A 15,148-nucleotide genomic window follows, 5' to 3' on the forward strand; every position below is an offset into this window, starting at 1 on the left:
AATACTTTTATTGCTATGGAATAGATTACCAAAAGTGGGACAAAGGATGTATGTATTTTAAAACCATCTAGACATTTTAAGATTGCCTTCTGGAATTATGCTGCCCAATGTAGTAGCCACTAGCACGTGTGGCTACTTAAGTTTAAATTGATTAAGATGAACTAAAATTAGATATTCAGTTCCTCAGTCACATTAGCTGCATTTCAAGTACTCAGTAGCAACACATGGCCAGTGGCTACCATATTGGACAGTGCAGATCAAAGGATATTTCCATTACTACAGAAAGTTCTGTTGGATAGCACTGGTCTGAAATGGTCATAATTCCATCTCCAGTGTATGAGAATGTTCTGTCCTACCCCTGTTCCCACTAGCCCTGAAATTATCACTCTTTAATATTTGGCAATGTTATAGGTGAGAAGTATTATAATATCTGTGTTACTTTTTTTTGTTGTTCTTTGATAAATTTATCAAACTTTAAAGAAAGTTCTCTACACTTTATTATTGTTTGTAAAATCACTATTTTTCATGACAGTTTTCTTTTGGAGAGCTAAGTGTATAATAAAGGTTATTGTTTTAATCATCAGAGCATATAATTCTAAGGGTGTAGGCTTAGAATCAAATAAAAGAATAACAGTGTTGCACTTTTACATTCCAGACACAGTGCCGTGGATAGTGTTTCATATAGGCCATAGTGTATAAGCCTCATAGTAGCCCTACCCTATCAGGTGTGTATTATTACTGGCCTCATCTTCAGAGGGGGACATTGAGGTTTAGAGTGAAGTAAACTTCCCAAAGTTAGGGAACTGGTAAGGAGAGAGCTGTGATTTGAGCCCAGCCACCTGTCCTCACCCTGCCCTGCCTGTACTGTGCTGTGTTTGGTCACTCACTGCTCTCCGGTGCGCCCTACTGGACCTCTCTGCCTGTTCACTTTCATCCCACTGACTACAGTGTATTGAGCATCCTAATTAGACACTCGGATTGTTTTTTCTCTGTGAATTGCCTAGGCATATCCTCTTTTGCCCAATTTTATTATTAGTTTTATTTTAAAAAATCACATTGTAGGAACCCTTTGTATTTTATAGCTATTTCTAGGAATAATTCATAAGGAAGTGATGGAGATATAAAGTTCTTCCCTTGTTTATAATAGTGAGGAATTTGAAAAATAGCCCCATGTTCTAGTTAAACAATAGGGGACTAGTTAAATGAATCATAAATATTCATGTAAAGGAGCACCATCTAAGTTTAAAAAATCATGTGCTGAAAAAATATTACTCAACATGGCGAAGTGTTTGTAATATATTTCTAAATGAAAAAGGCAGACTGTTGAGCTGTTTATATAGTATAAATCTATTTGACTTTTTAGAAAACTGCGAACATGTATGTGCAGGCATAGAAAAAAACCTGAAAACTTTCTGTCACAGAATAATAACAGAGACCATATTTTGGAGTGTTGGGATTGAGTGGTTTTTATTTTTTGATGTGTGGATTTTTTTACCCCCAGGTTTTTGACCTTGAACATACTTACTTCATAGTTAGGAAAAAAGAAAGCATGAGTGTGTGTGTGTATGTGTGTGTGAGTGTGTGTGTGTGTGTGTGTGTGTGTGTGTGTGTGTATTACCAGAGGGTCAGAGATAGAGGGAGAAAAGTTGCAAGTTTTCTAGAATAAATCAATTGCGTATTATTGTTGCATTTTCTGGGCGCCTAGTATTACTATAATATTGAGCTAGGTCTGAGGAAAATTCAAAAAGAAAACAAGCACAGACACATGCATTGTAACAAATGTGGCGTGATTTAGTGTTTCCTGTGTATTAGGCCTTGTGATGCGTGCTAGGCCTGCAAAGGTGAGCAAAACAGGTTTGCTAGTGCTTGGATCTAGTGCTTGCCTCCCAGGAGCATACTGTTTAATGGATGAAATTAAGCCACGCACAAATGAAAAAGTTAATGGTAACAAGTTCAGGGTCCCAAATAAGAGACAGATATAAAGTACTATCAGATAATAGGCGACAAAGTCCTGAGCAAGTCAGTTGAATTAAATTATAGGATGCTTTCTTAACTTTAAAAAGGGAAAATGGGATGTAGGTGGGTGGCAAAGGAGAGAAAGGTTGAGCAAGCAGAGGAACCGTCAAGTCCAAAGAAATGGAGGACTTGGTCTTAGGTTAGGAGGTGATCCAGCTCTTTGTTCAGAATAGGGCTTCCTAACAGGAGCCCAGGTTTTAGGGGGATCTATAAACCCTGACGCTATGTATAAAAGTGTCATGTACATGTGCCCTTTTCACGTTTGAGAGTCCATAAATAACGTTCATCAGATTCTCAGAGGGGCTCTGGAAAGTTTAAGAACCAAGGACCTAGAAGGATAATGAAAAGTTAGGCTGGCTTATTTGGCTGGTGGGAAGCGTGGGTGGTAGTTGGGAGGCTCTCGGTGCCAGGTTGAGGAATTTAATGTTGTAGAGGGAAAAGAGAGCTTCCGAGAGTCATTAGCAGTAACAGCTGTAGCGTAGTTTGACCTTTTGAACGTTATTATTTTCTACCTAAGAGTTGTTCTGGCTAAATTGTCTTTTCCCCTGATTTTTTTTTTTTTCTTTTGTAGGAGATATACCTGGGGACTCACCAAGAGTCTGTGCACTCTGCAGTCTGTCCCCATCTCTCCTCCTTTTACCACTGCATCACTAGATAGTAGTTTATGGGAGCGACGGCTTTAGAGAAACTCCAAAATCTCTTCCATCCTAGAGCTGTCATTGTCTGTAACCTGCGGGGTCTGACTAGAGTGAAGGAAATGACATTTAAAGAGCAATAGAAATGACATTAAAGACCTTTGGAGTAGATACCAGTAATTGGGCCAGGAAGAAGAGAGATTTCATTCTTCAGTTTTGAAAGCTGATAATTTATTAATTTATGAAAGACCAAGTTGCCATTTTAAATAGTAACTGAGCCTTGGCTCCTGTCAAAAAAGATGAGAGAGTTAAAAACCTACCTGCACACACTTCAGACCCACCTTGCCTGAGTTCTTGTGCATTCATAAAGAAGTGATCAGACTTGACAGAAGAGTTGGTGGGAGTATTGGAAAGTACGAGATGGGATGAGTTGAAAATTCTTTTCAGCTTAATTAAATCTATTTTGAATGTGACAGCAAAGCAAATATATATTTGATATATGCATATATACACATGTGTTTTATATACATGTAAACACACCCATCTATATTTTTTTTAATTGAAAAGCATTTCACTCTAAACTCACTTCCATGGAGTTTTTGGGTTATTCTCACCACCTCCTCCCTAACTCGCCATTCCAGCTGCCCACCCCCTCACTGTGAGCTTGGCAACAACTTTAATCAACAACATTATTTGCCTTTTTAAAATACTCCCTTCACTCACATTTTCTCTCTAATTTGGACAGCAAAGGAAGGCATTTCACAAGAAAACACGTTAATCTAAGGAAGTAGGAAGATAATATTCAGGATTGGGAAATAGAGTTAAAAGGAGATAATTTGCTGGAAGGGAAAAAGAGAAAATCCAAAGGAAAGAATGAAAGGCACAAGCCCCGTCACCTGGAGACCCTGGTGGAGGGGCTGCCAGGCCCTGCAGCGTGGCCCCGGCTGTCTTCCAGGTGAACAAGTCAGGACTTGGAAGGAACCCTACTGGGCAGCTTGGGTTCACCTTCTCCCTGGCCACTTATTCCCTTTCCTCTTACTCTTGGATTCTCTTCTGCACATTTGAAATGGCCACATAGCCTCACATAGAATTCTTCAGGGGATAGTTTTACAGAAAATCCTTGTCACATGGCTCCCCATTTGTTTACTCTCGCAGTTTTTTTTTTAATCTTTAAACTTCCTATGCCTCACTCTCTTGCTAAATGTCCCCTCTCCTTTTGTCCCTTGAACTAGACCTACTAAGAACCCAAACACTGATAAAGTAGCTGAACAACGGTAATTACAGTAGAAATTAGAGACAGAGCCATGGCAGAGAGCCCAGGAACCTGACATCTGGTAGGTGCTCCACAAAGACTTGTTGAACAAGTGAGTGGATGGAGCCAGATGGCCTGGGCTCTAGTCCCAGCCCCTCACAGGGGCTAATTCCATAACCTTCCCATGGCTCAGTCTTCTCATCAGTAAAATGGGGAAGCTCACGGAGCCAGTCTCATAGGGTGATAAACTAAATGAATTAATACAGCGCTTAAAATAGTCCTGGATCAAGGTAGGTTCTTCAGTAAGCTCTAAGCTAATAATATTTGCAAGCTCAGAATCAGAACACTTGAGATGTAGACATAACAGTCTGTTGTAATAGAAACTAGAAATGTAACTTATAGGCAAGTCACTCTTCAGGTCACTGGTTTCATTCCCTCCCTTCCACCCAAATTGACCCTTCTTTCTCGGCCTAGTTTTTTCCTTGGATCTTCCATAACACCAGATACTCCTGGTTTTCCTCCTACCTCAGTAGGCATCTCTTCTTAATCGCCATTGTAAGAGCCTTCTCAGTTTATTCCACCTTTATTTTTTTTTAATGTTTCAATTTGAAATAATTACAGATTCATAGGAAGTTGCCACAGAGTATACAGAGAAGGCTCACATACCCTTCAGGTAGTTCCCTCCAATGGTAACATCTTCTGTAACTGTAGTAACATATTAGAGCCAGGAATGTGGCATTGACCCAGTCTGCAGGGCTTGTTCAGATTTCATCACCTTTATGTGCTAACCTTAAAGCGTTTGTGTATGTGCGTGTGTCTGTGTGTATGTGTAGTTCTATGCAATTTTGTCACCTGTTTAGTTTTGTGTAGTCACCACCAGAACTGCTCCATCACCACAAGGCTTCCTCATGCTACCTCTTTATAGCCACCATCCCTCCCAAACCTTAAACCCTGGCAGTCATTTATCTGTTCTCCATACCTGTAGTTTTGTCATTCAAGAATGTTTTATACATGACTGTGTCACCTTTGGGGATTTATTTTTTCATTCAACATAATTTCCTTGAGATCCATCCAAGTTTTGAGTCAATTAATAGTTGATTCCTTTTTATTGCTGTGTAGTTTTCCATGGATAGATGTAGCACACTTTGTCTAACCAGTCACTCTTTGAAGGACATTTGGGTCATTTCCAGATTTTGGCTATTATGAATAAAACTCCCCTGAACATTCATGTCTGTATACAAAATTGTGTATTGTATGAACATAAGGTTTCATTTCCTTGGGTAAATAAATGCCCAGGAGTGCAATTGTTGGGTCATATGTTAAGTGCATGTTTAGCTTTTTAAGGAACTACCGAACAATCTCCCAGGGTGGCTGTACCATTTTACATTCCTACTGGCAATAGATGAGTGATCCTGTTTCTCTGCCTTGCTGGTATTTGGCACTGATACTTTCTATTTTAGCCATTCTGCTAAGTGTGTAGTGATAATCTCATTGTGGTTTTAATTTGCCTTCGCTAATGGCTAATGTTGTGACCATCTTTACATGTGCTTATTTGCCATCTGTATGCCCTCTTTGATAAAATGTCTTTAAATATCTGTTGCCCGTTTTCTAACAGTTTTTTTTTCACTGTTGAATTTTGAGCATTCTTTACATAGTCCAGGTCTAGACTTTTGTTGAATATGTGGTTTGTAAATATTTTCTTCCCGTTTTAGCTTATCTTTTCTTCCTCTTAACAGGGTGTATTAGTTTCCTATGGGTGCTGTAACAAATTACCACACATCTGATAGCTTAAAACAACACAAGTTTATTCTCTTATCGTTCTGGAGGCCCAGAGTCCACACTGAGTTTCACTGTGCCAAAACCAATTGTCAGCAGGGCTGTGCGCCCTCTGGAGGCTCTAGAGGAGAACATGTCTCCTTGCCTTTTCCAGCTTCTAGAGCGACATTCCTTGCTTGGTTCATGGCTCCTTCCGCCATCTTAAAAGTCAATAGAGTAGCATCTTCAACTCTCTCTCTCTGCTTCCATCATCACAGTGTTTTATACTTTATGTGTCAGATTTCTCTCTGCCTCTCTCATAAGGACACTTAGGACTGCATTTAGGGCCACCTGAATAACCCAGGGTAACTTTCCTGTTTCAAGATGCTCAACAAATACTTGATGGATGAAAAAATGATTTGTCTCTCTTGTGTACCCCAGGTTATGTGTCATCCTAAGCTTATTTTATTTTGTTTTCCTTCAATTAATTTTTTATTTTTGTGAAGACAAACAACACAAAGGAAAACTGATCAACATATTTGAACAGGAACTTCACAAGAGAGATCCAAATGTCAGTAAACTTACGAAAAAATGGTAAACCTCTTAACTCACCAGGGAAATGAAAATTAAAACCACAAACACTACCTCATATCCATCAAAATATCCAAAATAAATAATATTAACAATTCCAGTTGTCAGTGAGGATGTAGAGCAGTGGGAACTCTCACACACTGTTCATGGGAATGTAAATTATTACAACCACTTTGGGAAGCTGGCAGTATCTATTGTACTAAAGGCAAACACACACAATAGCCTCTAACCCAGTAAATTTACTGTTAGGTATATACTCAACAGAAATTAATAGTACCTGAAGAGACAGGTATAAACATGTTCATACGGCATTATTAGTAATAATCAAGAAGTGGAAACAACCCGAACATCTTTCAACAGATTGTATAAATAAACTGTGGTATATGCATACAAAGTAATATAGGACAATGAAAGTGACCTACAGTTACAGGAATGAACATGGATGCAACTTGAAAACATGTGAAACAAAAGCAGCTAGAGACAAAATATATACGCCGTGAGTCCATTTATATAAAGTTCAAAAACAGGCATAGTTAAGTCAGAATAGTGATTTAAGCTTACTTTAAATTTCATTCTTCGTGCGATGACTGCCTTAACTGCACCAGTACTTAGTCTCCACCCTCCCCAGCTGTCGGTCCTCCTCCTGGCTTTCCTTTCTATAGTAGCCTGTGGTACATTTGTATATTTGTTTGTATATAGTCACCAAACCTTGGAACTCTTCAGTCTTTCAAACTTTGCATAAACTGGGTATGCTTTAACTGTTTTTACAGAACTGGGACAGCACTAGCCTGTGGGTAGTTCATGACACAATTCTGAGGAATGCGGTCTTATTGCTTCAGATACTGTCTGTTTACACCTCTCCATGCCCCAGCTCTATCCCACCACTCCAGATGGGAGAGAAGTACAATATGCTCCCACCACGTGCCTCTCCTTTCAGCGCTTTTGGCCAAATGATAAGTGTCAGTTGAGCAAGCTTGAAGCAGCTAAGGAACCCACGCTGGCATTATGATAGGACGTTATTGCTACTGTAAATAGTGTAGCTGGGAGCAAGAGGCTAGTGCAGGAGATGGAACACTCTGTTTTCAGCTAAGGCTTCAACTTGGCACTTTATATGCCCTATGGTGTGTGCAAATACCTCCGCTTAAATGGGAGTCTTGCCTTCCAAAGGGTCTTCCAGCCTGCCAAAGTAGGAAATGCTGTGCCTTTCTAGAAACAGCTGTACTTGGGATTTTTAATTGTAGTGAGGTGGCAATGATTGTATACTAGTCCAAAGGTTGCACCCATTTAAGGTTCTCTCTCACCTGTGGTATCAGGGCATCCCAGAGGTAACCTGCCTGTTTTTGCTCTCTGCCTGAAGAAGTATTCCTTAGCTGTCCTGGGCCCCAGAGCTGCTGGAGTTCCCTCAGCCATAGCGCTAGAAGAAAAATGGGCAGCCTCTGATAGAGGGGAGACTTTGCAAATATAATAAATTGGTTTGCCATTCCTGGGATGGTGCTAGAACTATGCCTAAACTTATTTTTCTCATTTGTGTCTTTCAGTTGAGGTATACGTCACATACAGTGAGATGCACAGTTCTTACATGTATTATTCAGTGTTGAGTGACGCAGACATCTGTGTAAGCCACATCCTTATCAAGATAAAGTTTTCACCACCACAGAAAACTTCCTTGTGTCCCTTTCCAATCTACACATCCCCTTTCATGAAGCAACCACCGTTCCAATTTCTTTCATCGTAGTTTAGTTTAGTCTGTTCTAGTACTTCACATGATTTGTGTTTGACATCTTTTACCTTAGCATGTCTGAGATTCATCCATGTTGTTGTGTGTATCAGTAGTTTGTTTCTTCTTATTGCTGAATAGTCTTCTATTGTGTGAATATACCACAGTTTGTTTATTCATTCTTTTGTTGATGGGCACCCGTTCTATTTCCAGAGTTTGGCTATTATGAATCAAGCTGTTATGAACATTCTTTTACAAGGTTTTTTGGTGGACATATATTCCCTTCTCTTAAATAAATACTTAGGAGTAGAATAGGCTATATGTTCACAGGCTATATGTATGTTTACTTCTTAAAGAAACTTCCAAAATGTTTTCCAAAGTCGTTATGCTATTTCTTTGTATAGAGTGCTCCTAAACTTTATTGTCTCACTTAGAGCAGAAATTGTGGGCACAGGGAGATATCCAGTCTGGTCACCTTTATGCTGTTGGAACTCTAGAGGATATTTTCTGTAATTTTTAAAGAAACAAAAAAATAAGCAGCATTTCAACAAGGAAAGAATTTTAATAAAAGATTTATAAATGTTACTTATTCTTCTACCTCTTTGCAGATATATACACTATCTCAGAAAAGGTGCATAGACCCTGGCAATTAAAAAAAAAGAGTCAATAGCAAAAAGAGTCAGTAGCAGTCTTTTGATTACTTCTCCCTCCAGTGAGAAAAAAAAAGTCAGGGGACTCAGGACCCATGAAAGGGATTTGTTCCTGAGTCTCCTTAATATGGATACGATAGAGAACAAAGGCATTAAATACTAAAGTATGTCTGAGAAAAGGGAAGGCTGACCTGCATTTCTTTGTTCTGGTGTTTGTACGTGTGTGTACTGCTCAGGCTGCATCTTTTCTCTGCTACCATCTTTTCGTGTTTTGAACATTACCTCTTAGATTTTCCATTTTGTCTTTCAGGCCAAAGAAGCCCTAGAAAATATTGAGGTTCCTGTTGGCTGCCTTTTGGTCTACAACAATGAAGTTGTAGGGAAGGGAAGAAATGAAGTTAATCAAACCAAAAATGTATGTGAGTTGAATAGTATAATTGCAGACATATGGACGTGGTGGTAGGTGTGGAATGAATTTATCATAGTTGACTAGAAGATGGGTCTGTGTAGAGTCCCGTGAGTATCAGTGGAAGGATGGTTTCCCTAAACATCTCTTTTTTTGAATGCCCTTTTTTTTCTGATCATAAAAGTGATACATGTTGATTTTTTTAATGAAAATTCTACTTTATAAAACACATCAATTTAATTCATATCGTATCCTTTAGTACCTTTAAATAGTGTATTCCTTGTGGTAAATTAAAAAGTCACCCTCAGTTGATAGCTATGGAAGTATAAAAAGATTGTATAAAGGAAGCTATTCCTAAATCAGATAATTCAGTGAAATACAGTCTCCACCACCTGCTGTCTCTATCTACAGGTACACTTTAAAAGCTTGTGTGACATTAATTTATTGTGGTTAGGTTGAGAAGTTCATGAATTAAGGCAACACTTCCTGAACATGGTATCACAACAGTGTGTCACAGAGAGTATAAATGAAGTATCAAGTTTTAGGATTATGAAAAGTGCTAGGTGGACCCAAGGATAGCTTATGACTTTAATACCCCTCACACAGACCTTGATCTTACTTGGGAGCCAGAGAACAAGCTGGTGTTGGAACTGGTGCTGTGAGGACTTTAAAGTTCATCCATCACATCTATCAAAAAGAAAACTCAGATTTAGTGAAACACAAGCAAAATAGGAACCCAGATTCACGAAGCAATTGTTATGTGGATATCAAAATGCTTCTGAGATAAGTAATAGACCATAATACAGCAATTGGTGAATATACACACACTTATGCAGGAGTGGAATTTTGTGTTTTAAATAATTGTCATCTCTCCCTATGTGTATTTTGTAGTTCAGTACAATATCTTTAAGGTGAGATCACTGAATGTCCTAGCAACATCCATCTAAACCCCCAGTGACCTGGGTTTCTTACACACCTTGAAATTAACCTGGATTTATTTTTAGTTTTCTATGCTCTATAGAAGATTACCCTATAATCACAGTATAGCAAGACTCTTGACCCCAAATGAGGAGACCCCAATCCTACTTTTGGCTCTGATACCATCACCCTCTGTCACCACCACCATCACCTCTCCCAGCTGTGTGTCTTTAGTAACCTCCTAATGTAGCTTAGCTTCTGGTTCTTCAGCAGTAAAAGAGTTGATTGAGGTGATTTATGTCAACGATTATTTCTTGAGAACTATGGGGACATTTGATTCAGTAGTTCTGAATCTGAATTTTAAAATGCACCCGAGTTGGGGACACTTTTCTTTTTTAAGCTCCCCAGTTGGTGCTGGTATGCAGTCATGTGTGGGAACCTCTTTGCTAAAGCACCTTCCAGCTCCGAGTTTATATTAATTCTGGGCCAGCAATGGTCCCATCTGCCTCTGGCTTCCATGGTACCTTGGCCACTGTGCCAGCACTTTCCACACCCTGCCCTATGTCACAGGTAAATGAACACCTTTCTGTTTGTCCCATCGAATTTTATGCTCGTTGAGGACAGAGACTTTTTTTCCCACAAAGAGTTTAGCACAGTGGCGTATACATAGTTGACGTTCCGTGTAAGTTTATTGATAAACATGATTATCATGACTATTATCAATAATTATCACAGAGCAGAGTGCATATATCACGTTATGCGTCATTGTGCTTCATATAATTCAGATCGCTTTATGAGATGTAGATACCAGTATATCCAGTATTACACTGGGGAAACCAAGACTTGGAGAAGCTATGTAACTTGCCCAGGGCTGTATAATCAGTAACATCATGGTCAGGATTCAGATTGAAGTGTGGTTCATTCCAGACTATGTGATTTCTCCTCTACTCAACTACTCCCATGAGGTATCTGAGACTGATACCAAATCTCTGCTTCTCTCTAGAGTCTGCCAGTATATAAAATCTCATCCCAAAGAAAATACAAGTGATGACATTCCAGTGATGATATTCTAAATATAGATTTGCTTAGAGTGAGGTCAGTGACAGCCTTGAAAACATTCGTAACTGGAACATATGCTTAGGAAAATTTCAAGTGTCCCCTGAAATATTCAGGAACCACAGACACTTTTTCTTTGAGACTTATCTCTCTATGGCATTTTAATTGAAAGAGTGTCCCCTAAAGTATTTAGGTACTTAACTAAAAATAGAGCATAATTCGTGTGGCATCTCAGATTAGGTGTCTTTTGTTGGTGAGGTTATGGTACTTGAACTAGGAACTAGAGTGTCAACTGCTAAGGGTGTCCTGAAACCTTTATTTGCTAAAACGCTGGCAGAAATGATAGGCCTATTTTTCATATTTACTTTTGAATATTTGTAAAATACAGTTGCATGTAGCCAACAAGGTCAATGCAAGCACCTCTTCTTTCAGGCTACTCGACATGCAGAAATGGTGGCCATCGACCAGGCCCTCGATTGGTGTCGTCGACATGGCAAGAGTCCTTCTGAGGTGTTTGAACACATGGTGCTGTACGTCACCGTGGAGCCGTGTATCATGTGCGCAGCCGCTCTCCGCCTGATGAGTATCCTTTGACTTCACGGGTTAATGTCTCGTACTCTTCCTGTGAACTCGAAAATGGCCACACATCATAGTAGAAACATAACCCATTTCTACAACATGAAAACAGAGACTTATGAAACAAATTATAGGAGGTGCACATTATAAAATACAGTATCCCTTGGTCAAAAAATTTTTAGGAAAGATTTTTGAATAATAAAATTACCTCATTTTTAATATCAATAAACATATAACTATTAAGTAAGCTAGAGCAAGAAACACATGACAAACTGTTGGGTAAAGATAAACCATAAATTAGATTATAAAACAGTGTGCATAGGAAAAGATCTGAAGACTATGCATCTGTTTTGCCTTTAGTGAAGAGATTATAGGTGATTTAAAATTTTTCTTTCTCTGTTAATATGTTTTTATTGTTTATTTTTGCCAGGAATACCTATTACATAGAAGGCTTGAAAAATTTTAAGTCAGAAGTAAATACAAAGGAAAAAACAAATCATTTATGATACTATAATTGTAAAGAAATGGGAAATTGATAAAGTTACAGCTCTTTGAATTCTGTCTTTCACAGAATAAGCGACACAAATACTGAATACAGCAAGTTAACCTCTAAAGATCTTTTAAAAAATTATTTGATAATTCAGCAACTCAGTTTCATACTTGCGTATTTTTATGTACTTATTTTGCTGTGTGTGAATCATTTAATCACTTTAAAAATAATAGAGAGGGTTTTGAATATGAAAATATGTACAGTTTCCGCTTTATAAGCTCTCTGCCCATCCTGCCTTACAGAGTGGCTCTGCTTTAGTCTGGCTCGTACTAGGTCACAGGTTGTATCTGTTTGAGGAAAGAACAGGGAAAAATCTATTATTTTTAAGAGGTGAAAATCCCTGGATTAAATTCCTGCCTCCTTTCTGGCTCCAATTCTCTAATGATTCCAAAAAATCATCTAGGAAAGATCAGAGAGAGCGCTGAGCTCTGAGCGTTCAGCAGCTACACAGTTTTCATTCCGTTTGCAGTTGTGACACATTAGTTTCTATATTCTTTAAATCTCTTTCTTTTGTGTAACTGGATTGTGTAACTGGATTTTTAAGACGAAGCCTAAGTTTAATTATTTTTTGATAAGTGTGGCTGTTTTTTTGATAATTAATTTATTTTTTGGCTGCGTTGGATCTTTGCTGCTGCATGCAGGCTGTCTCTAGTTGTGGCCAGTGGGGGCTATTCTTCATTGTGGTGAGCGGGCTTCTCCTTGCCGTGGCTTCTCTTGCTGTGGAGCACAGGCAATAGGCGCGTGGGCTTCAGTAGCTGTGGCTCGTGGGCTCTAGAGCATTGGCTCAGTAGTTGTGGCGCACGGGCTTAGTTGCTCCGCGGCATGTGGGATCTTCCCGGACCAGTGATCAAACCCGTGTCCCCTGCATTGGCAGGTGGATTCTTAACCACTGCACCACCAGGGAAGTCTCAGTTTAATTGTTTTTAAGAGTAGCATGGCCTTTCCTCTCCAGGCTAGCTGGTATAAACCCACCCTAGTTTTGTCACAGTAGGCACTTGAACTGCACACTCTTTGTAGGACCTTAATTCTTCCTTAGAAATCCCGCTGGTTGTCTATGGCTGTCAGAATGAACGATTTGGTGGTTGTGGCTCTGTTCTAGATATTGCCTCTGCTGATCTACCGAATACTGGGAGACCATTTCAGGTAACATGAACTGTTATACTTTTCCCTTTTTTCTAATTACTGTGATCTCACGATGGGCTTGCAAATAGTTAGCCTGTGCTCAGTACACCAAGAAGCCACGCTAGAAACAGGTGGGCTCTTGGGACCTCTGGTCAAGGTCATTGATGCCTCAGTGTAAGACCATAGGTAATCGTTTCCAGGTGAGTGCTCAGCTCTCTTAATTAACAGAATTCCTCCAGAAGGAGAGTCCCCAGCCTTCTGAGTTTTCCTCTAACAGTCTTCACCCATGCCTTCAGCTATGTTTGAGGACCCTACCACTGTGGGCGTTCTCCATCCATGCGTACGCCTGGCTCCACGCTGTACCAAGTCTGTGTGAGGCTTGGTAACAGTAGATGCTATTTACAGTGAATGTACAATGATTTTGCACAAAGTCAGTCGTTTTGCTTGATTGCCCTGTACTATTTTTGGTGCCTAGCAATCGATACCTGTTTTCATTATTTTTTTTCCTGCCTTTTTAATGTTGAAATTTCCCCCAGGCCCAAGAATCCACTTAGAAATTCTACTTTCCCTTTAACCTTGCCACTTCTCCCAAAGTTTTTATGTTTAAGGCTATGAACAGTAGGAATTTATATTTCAGCATTTGGTCTGTAGACAAATACCAGTTTCCATAAACTGGTTTGATTGTTTTTTTCTCCAGATGTAAGGTTAATCCTAAAAGTATTATGCTTTAAAAAGAAAAGGACTTAACAACTTGCTGGACATGGTGGGTAGTTAACAACAAAGACCTCAGATATTCTTGGGAGAATATTAAGTACCTATGAAGGGCTAAATTTGGCTGAATCCCACTGAGAACAAGATTTGGAAAACATTCTATTTTGAGTTTTGCCAGCTGAACATTGGCTTTCTTAACAACTCCTGCACTTTTGAGAATAGATGACTTTTGACATCACATCAGAAAAGAAATTGTAATAGAATGATGGAGAGTAAGCAATACAGTTAGCTTGATCATTAAAAAAATATGCAAAGTGATTTGCTTTTTCCAGTTGCTTCTATCAGTAGCTCAAATTTTGCTTACATAACTCTTCGCAAGTGAATTGCTGACTCTACTTCATTTGTGAGAAAGATCTAAAGAATTTCTCAAAGCTTCTGGGCAGAACAAAGATGAGCTATTGGATATCAGACATGGGGGAACATTTTTGACCAACATGCCGGTGACACTGAGTGCACACTATCCTCTCCTGCACGTCCCTGCACAGAATCCAACAGTATCTGGTTGAACCAAAAAATAAGTTCACTTGCAGTGTGTGTACCTGGCCAGATTGGCTCCATCAAAATGAATGGCCATGGTTTGAAGCCACATCTCCAGATTTGATGCCAAAATATGTTTTTTTTTTTTTTACAGTGTTTTGAGATTCTAGAGAAACTATCGATACCCCAGGCTTCTGAATGCTGTGTTTTCTACTTTTATTTGGTTGGCTTAGGGTGTGGGTAGGGGTGAGGTGGGAATTTGTGGGAGGTGGGTGCTGTTTTTGTATTGCAGAATTATAGATTCTTTTAATACTGTATTATAAACAGCATTAAATTTCATAGAGGAGACCTACAGAACTATTCTTTTCAAAGAAGATGGTGATTAATTTACTTTACCTGCCTTGTGTAAAAAATTATTTTAATTAAGAATATGTGCTTTTTGTTAAAGCCACAAATTTGTAGCTATACTAGATGCCCGAAACGATTACCTTGGTAGCTTAGAGGGATCCAGTTTCCTTCTCCACCTGTAACTCAGTGAGTCTGGTCCCTGAGTGCACATTAGAATCACCTGGAGAGCTTGGACCCAAGCCTGTGCTTGGTCCCCACCCCAGACCCACTGAATTGGAAGCCGTGGAGGGAGGGGGAGCATTGGTATT

The 15,148-nt window shown here is 39.3% G+C and overlaps 1 protein-coding gene across 2 annotated transcripts in view; it reads left to right on the forward strand.

The window, feature by feature from the left end:
- ADAT2 (adenosine deaminase tRNA specific 2) overlaps window positions 1-15,148 on the forward strand; it is a 61,276-nt gene that overhangs the window by 3,335 nt on the left and 42,793 nt on the right. For both annotated transcript variants that reach the window (XR_004352492.1, XM_032650934.1), the window contains exons 2-4: window positions 8,927-9,031; window positions 11,429-11,579; window positions 13,159-13,265. Coding sequence is in view for 1 of the 2 variants with exons in the window: in XM_032650934.1 (XP_032506825.1) it covers window positions 8,927-9,031; window positions 11,429-11,579; window positions 13,159-13,265 (363 nt within the window). In the remaining variant the exon portion in view is untranslated. The remainder of the gene's footprint in view (window positions 1-8,926; window positions 9,032-11,428; window positions 11,580-13,158; window positions 13,266-15,148) is intronic.

This window comes from Phocoena sinus, chromosome 12 (assembly GCF_008692025.1).
Source record: "Phocoena sinus isolate mPhoSin1 chromosome 12, mPhoSin1.pri, whole genome shotgun sequence".
Taxonomy (NCBI): domain Eukaryota; kingdom Metazoa; phylum Chordata; class Mammalia; order Artiodactyla; family Phocoenidae; genus Phocoena; species Phocoena sinus.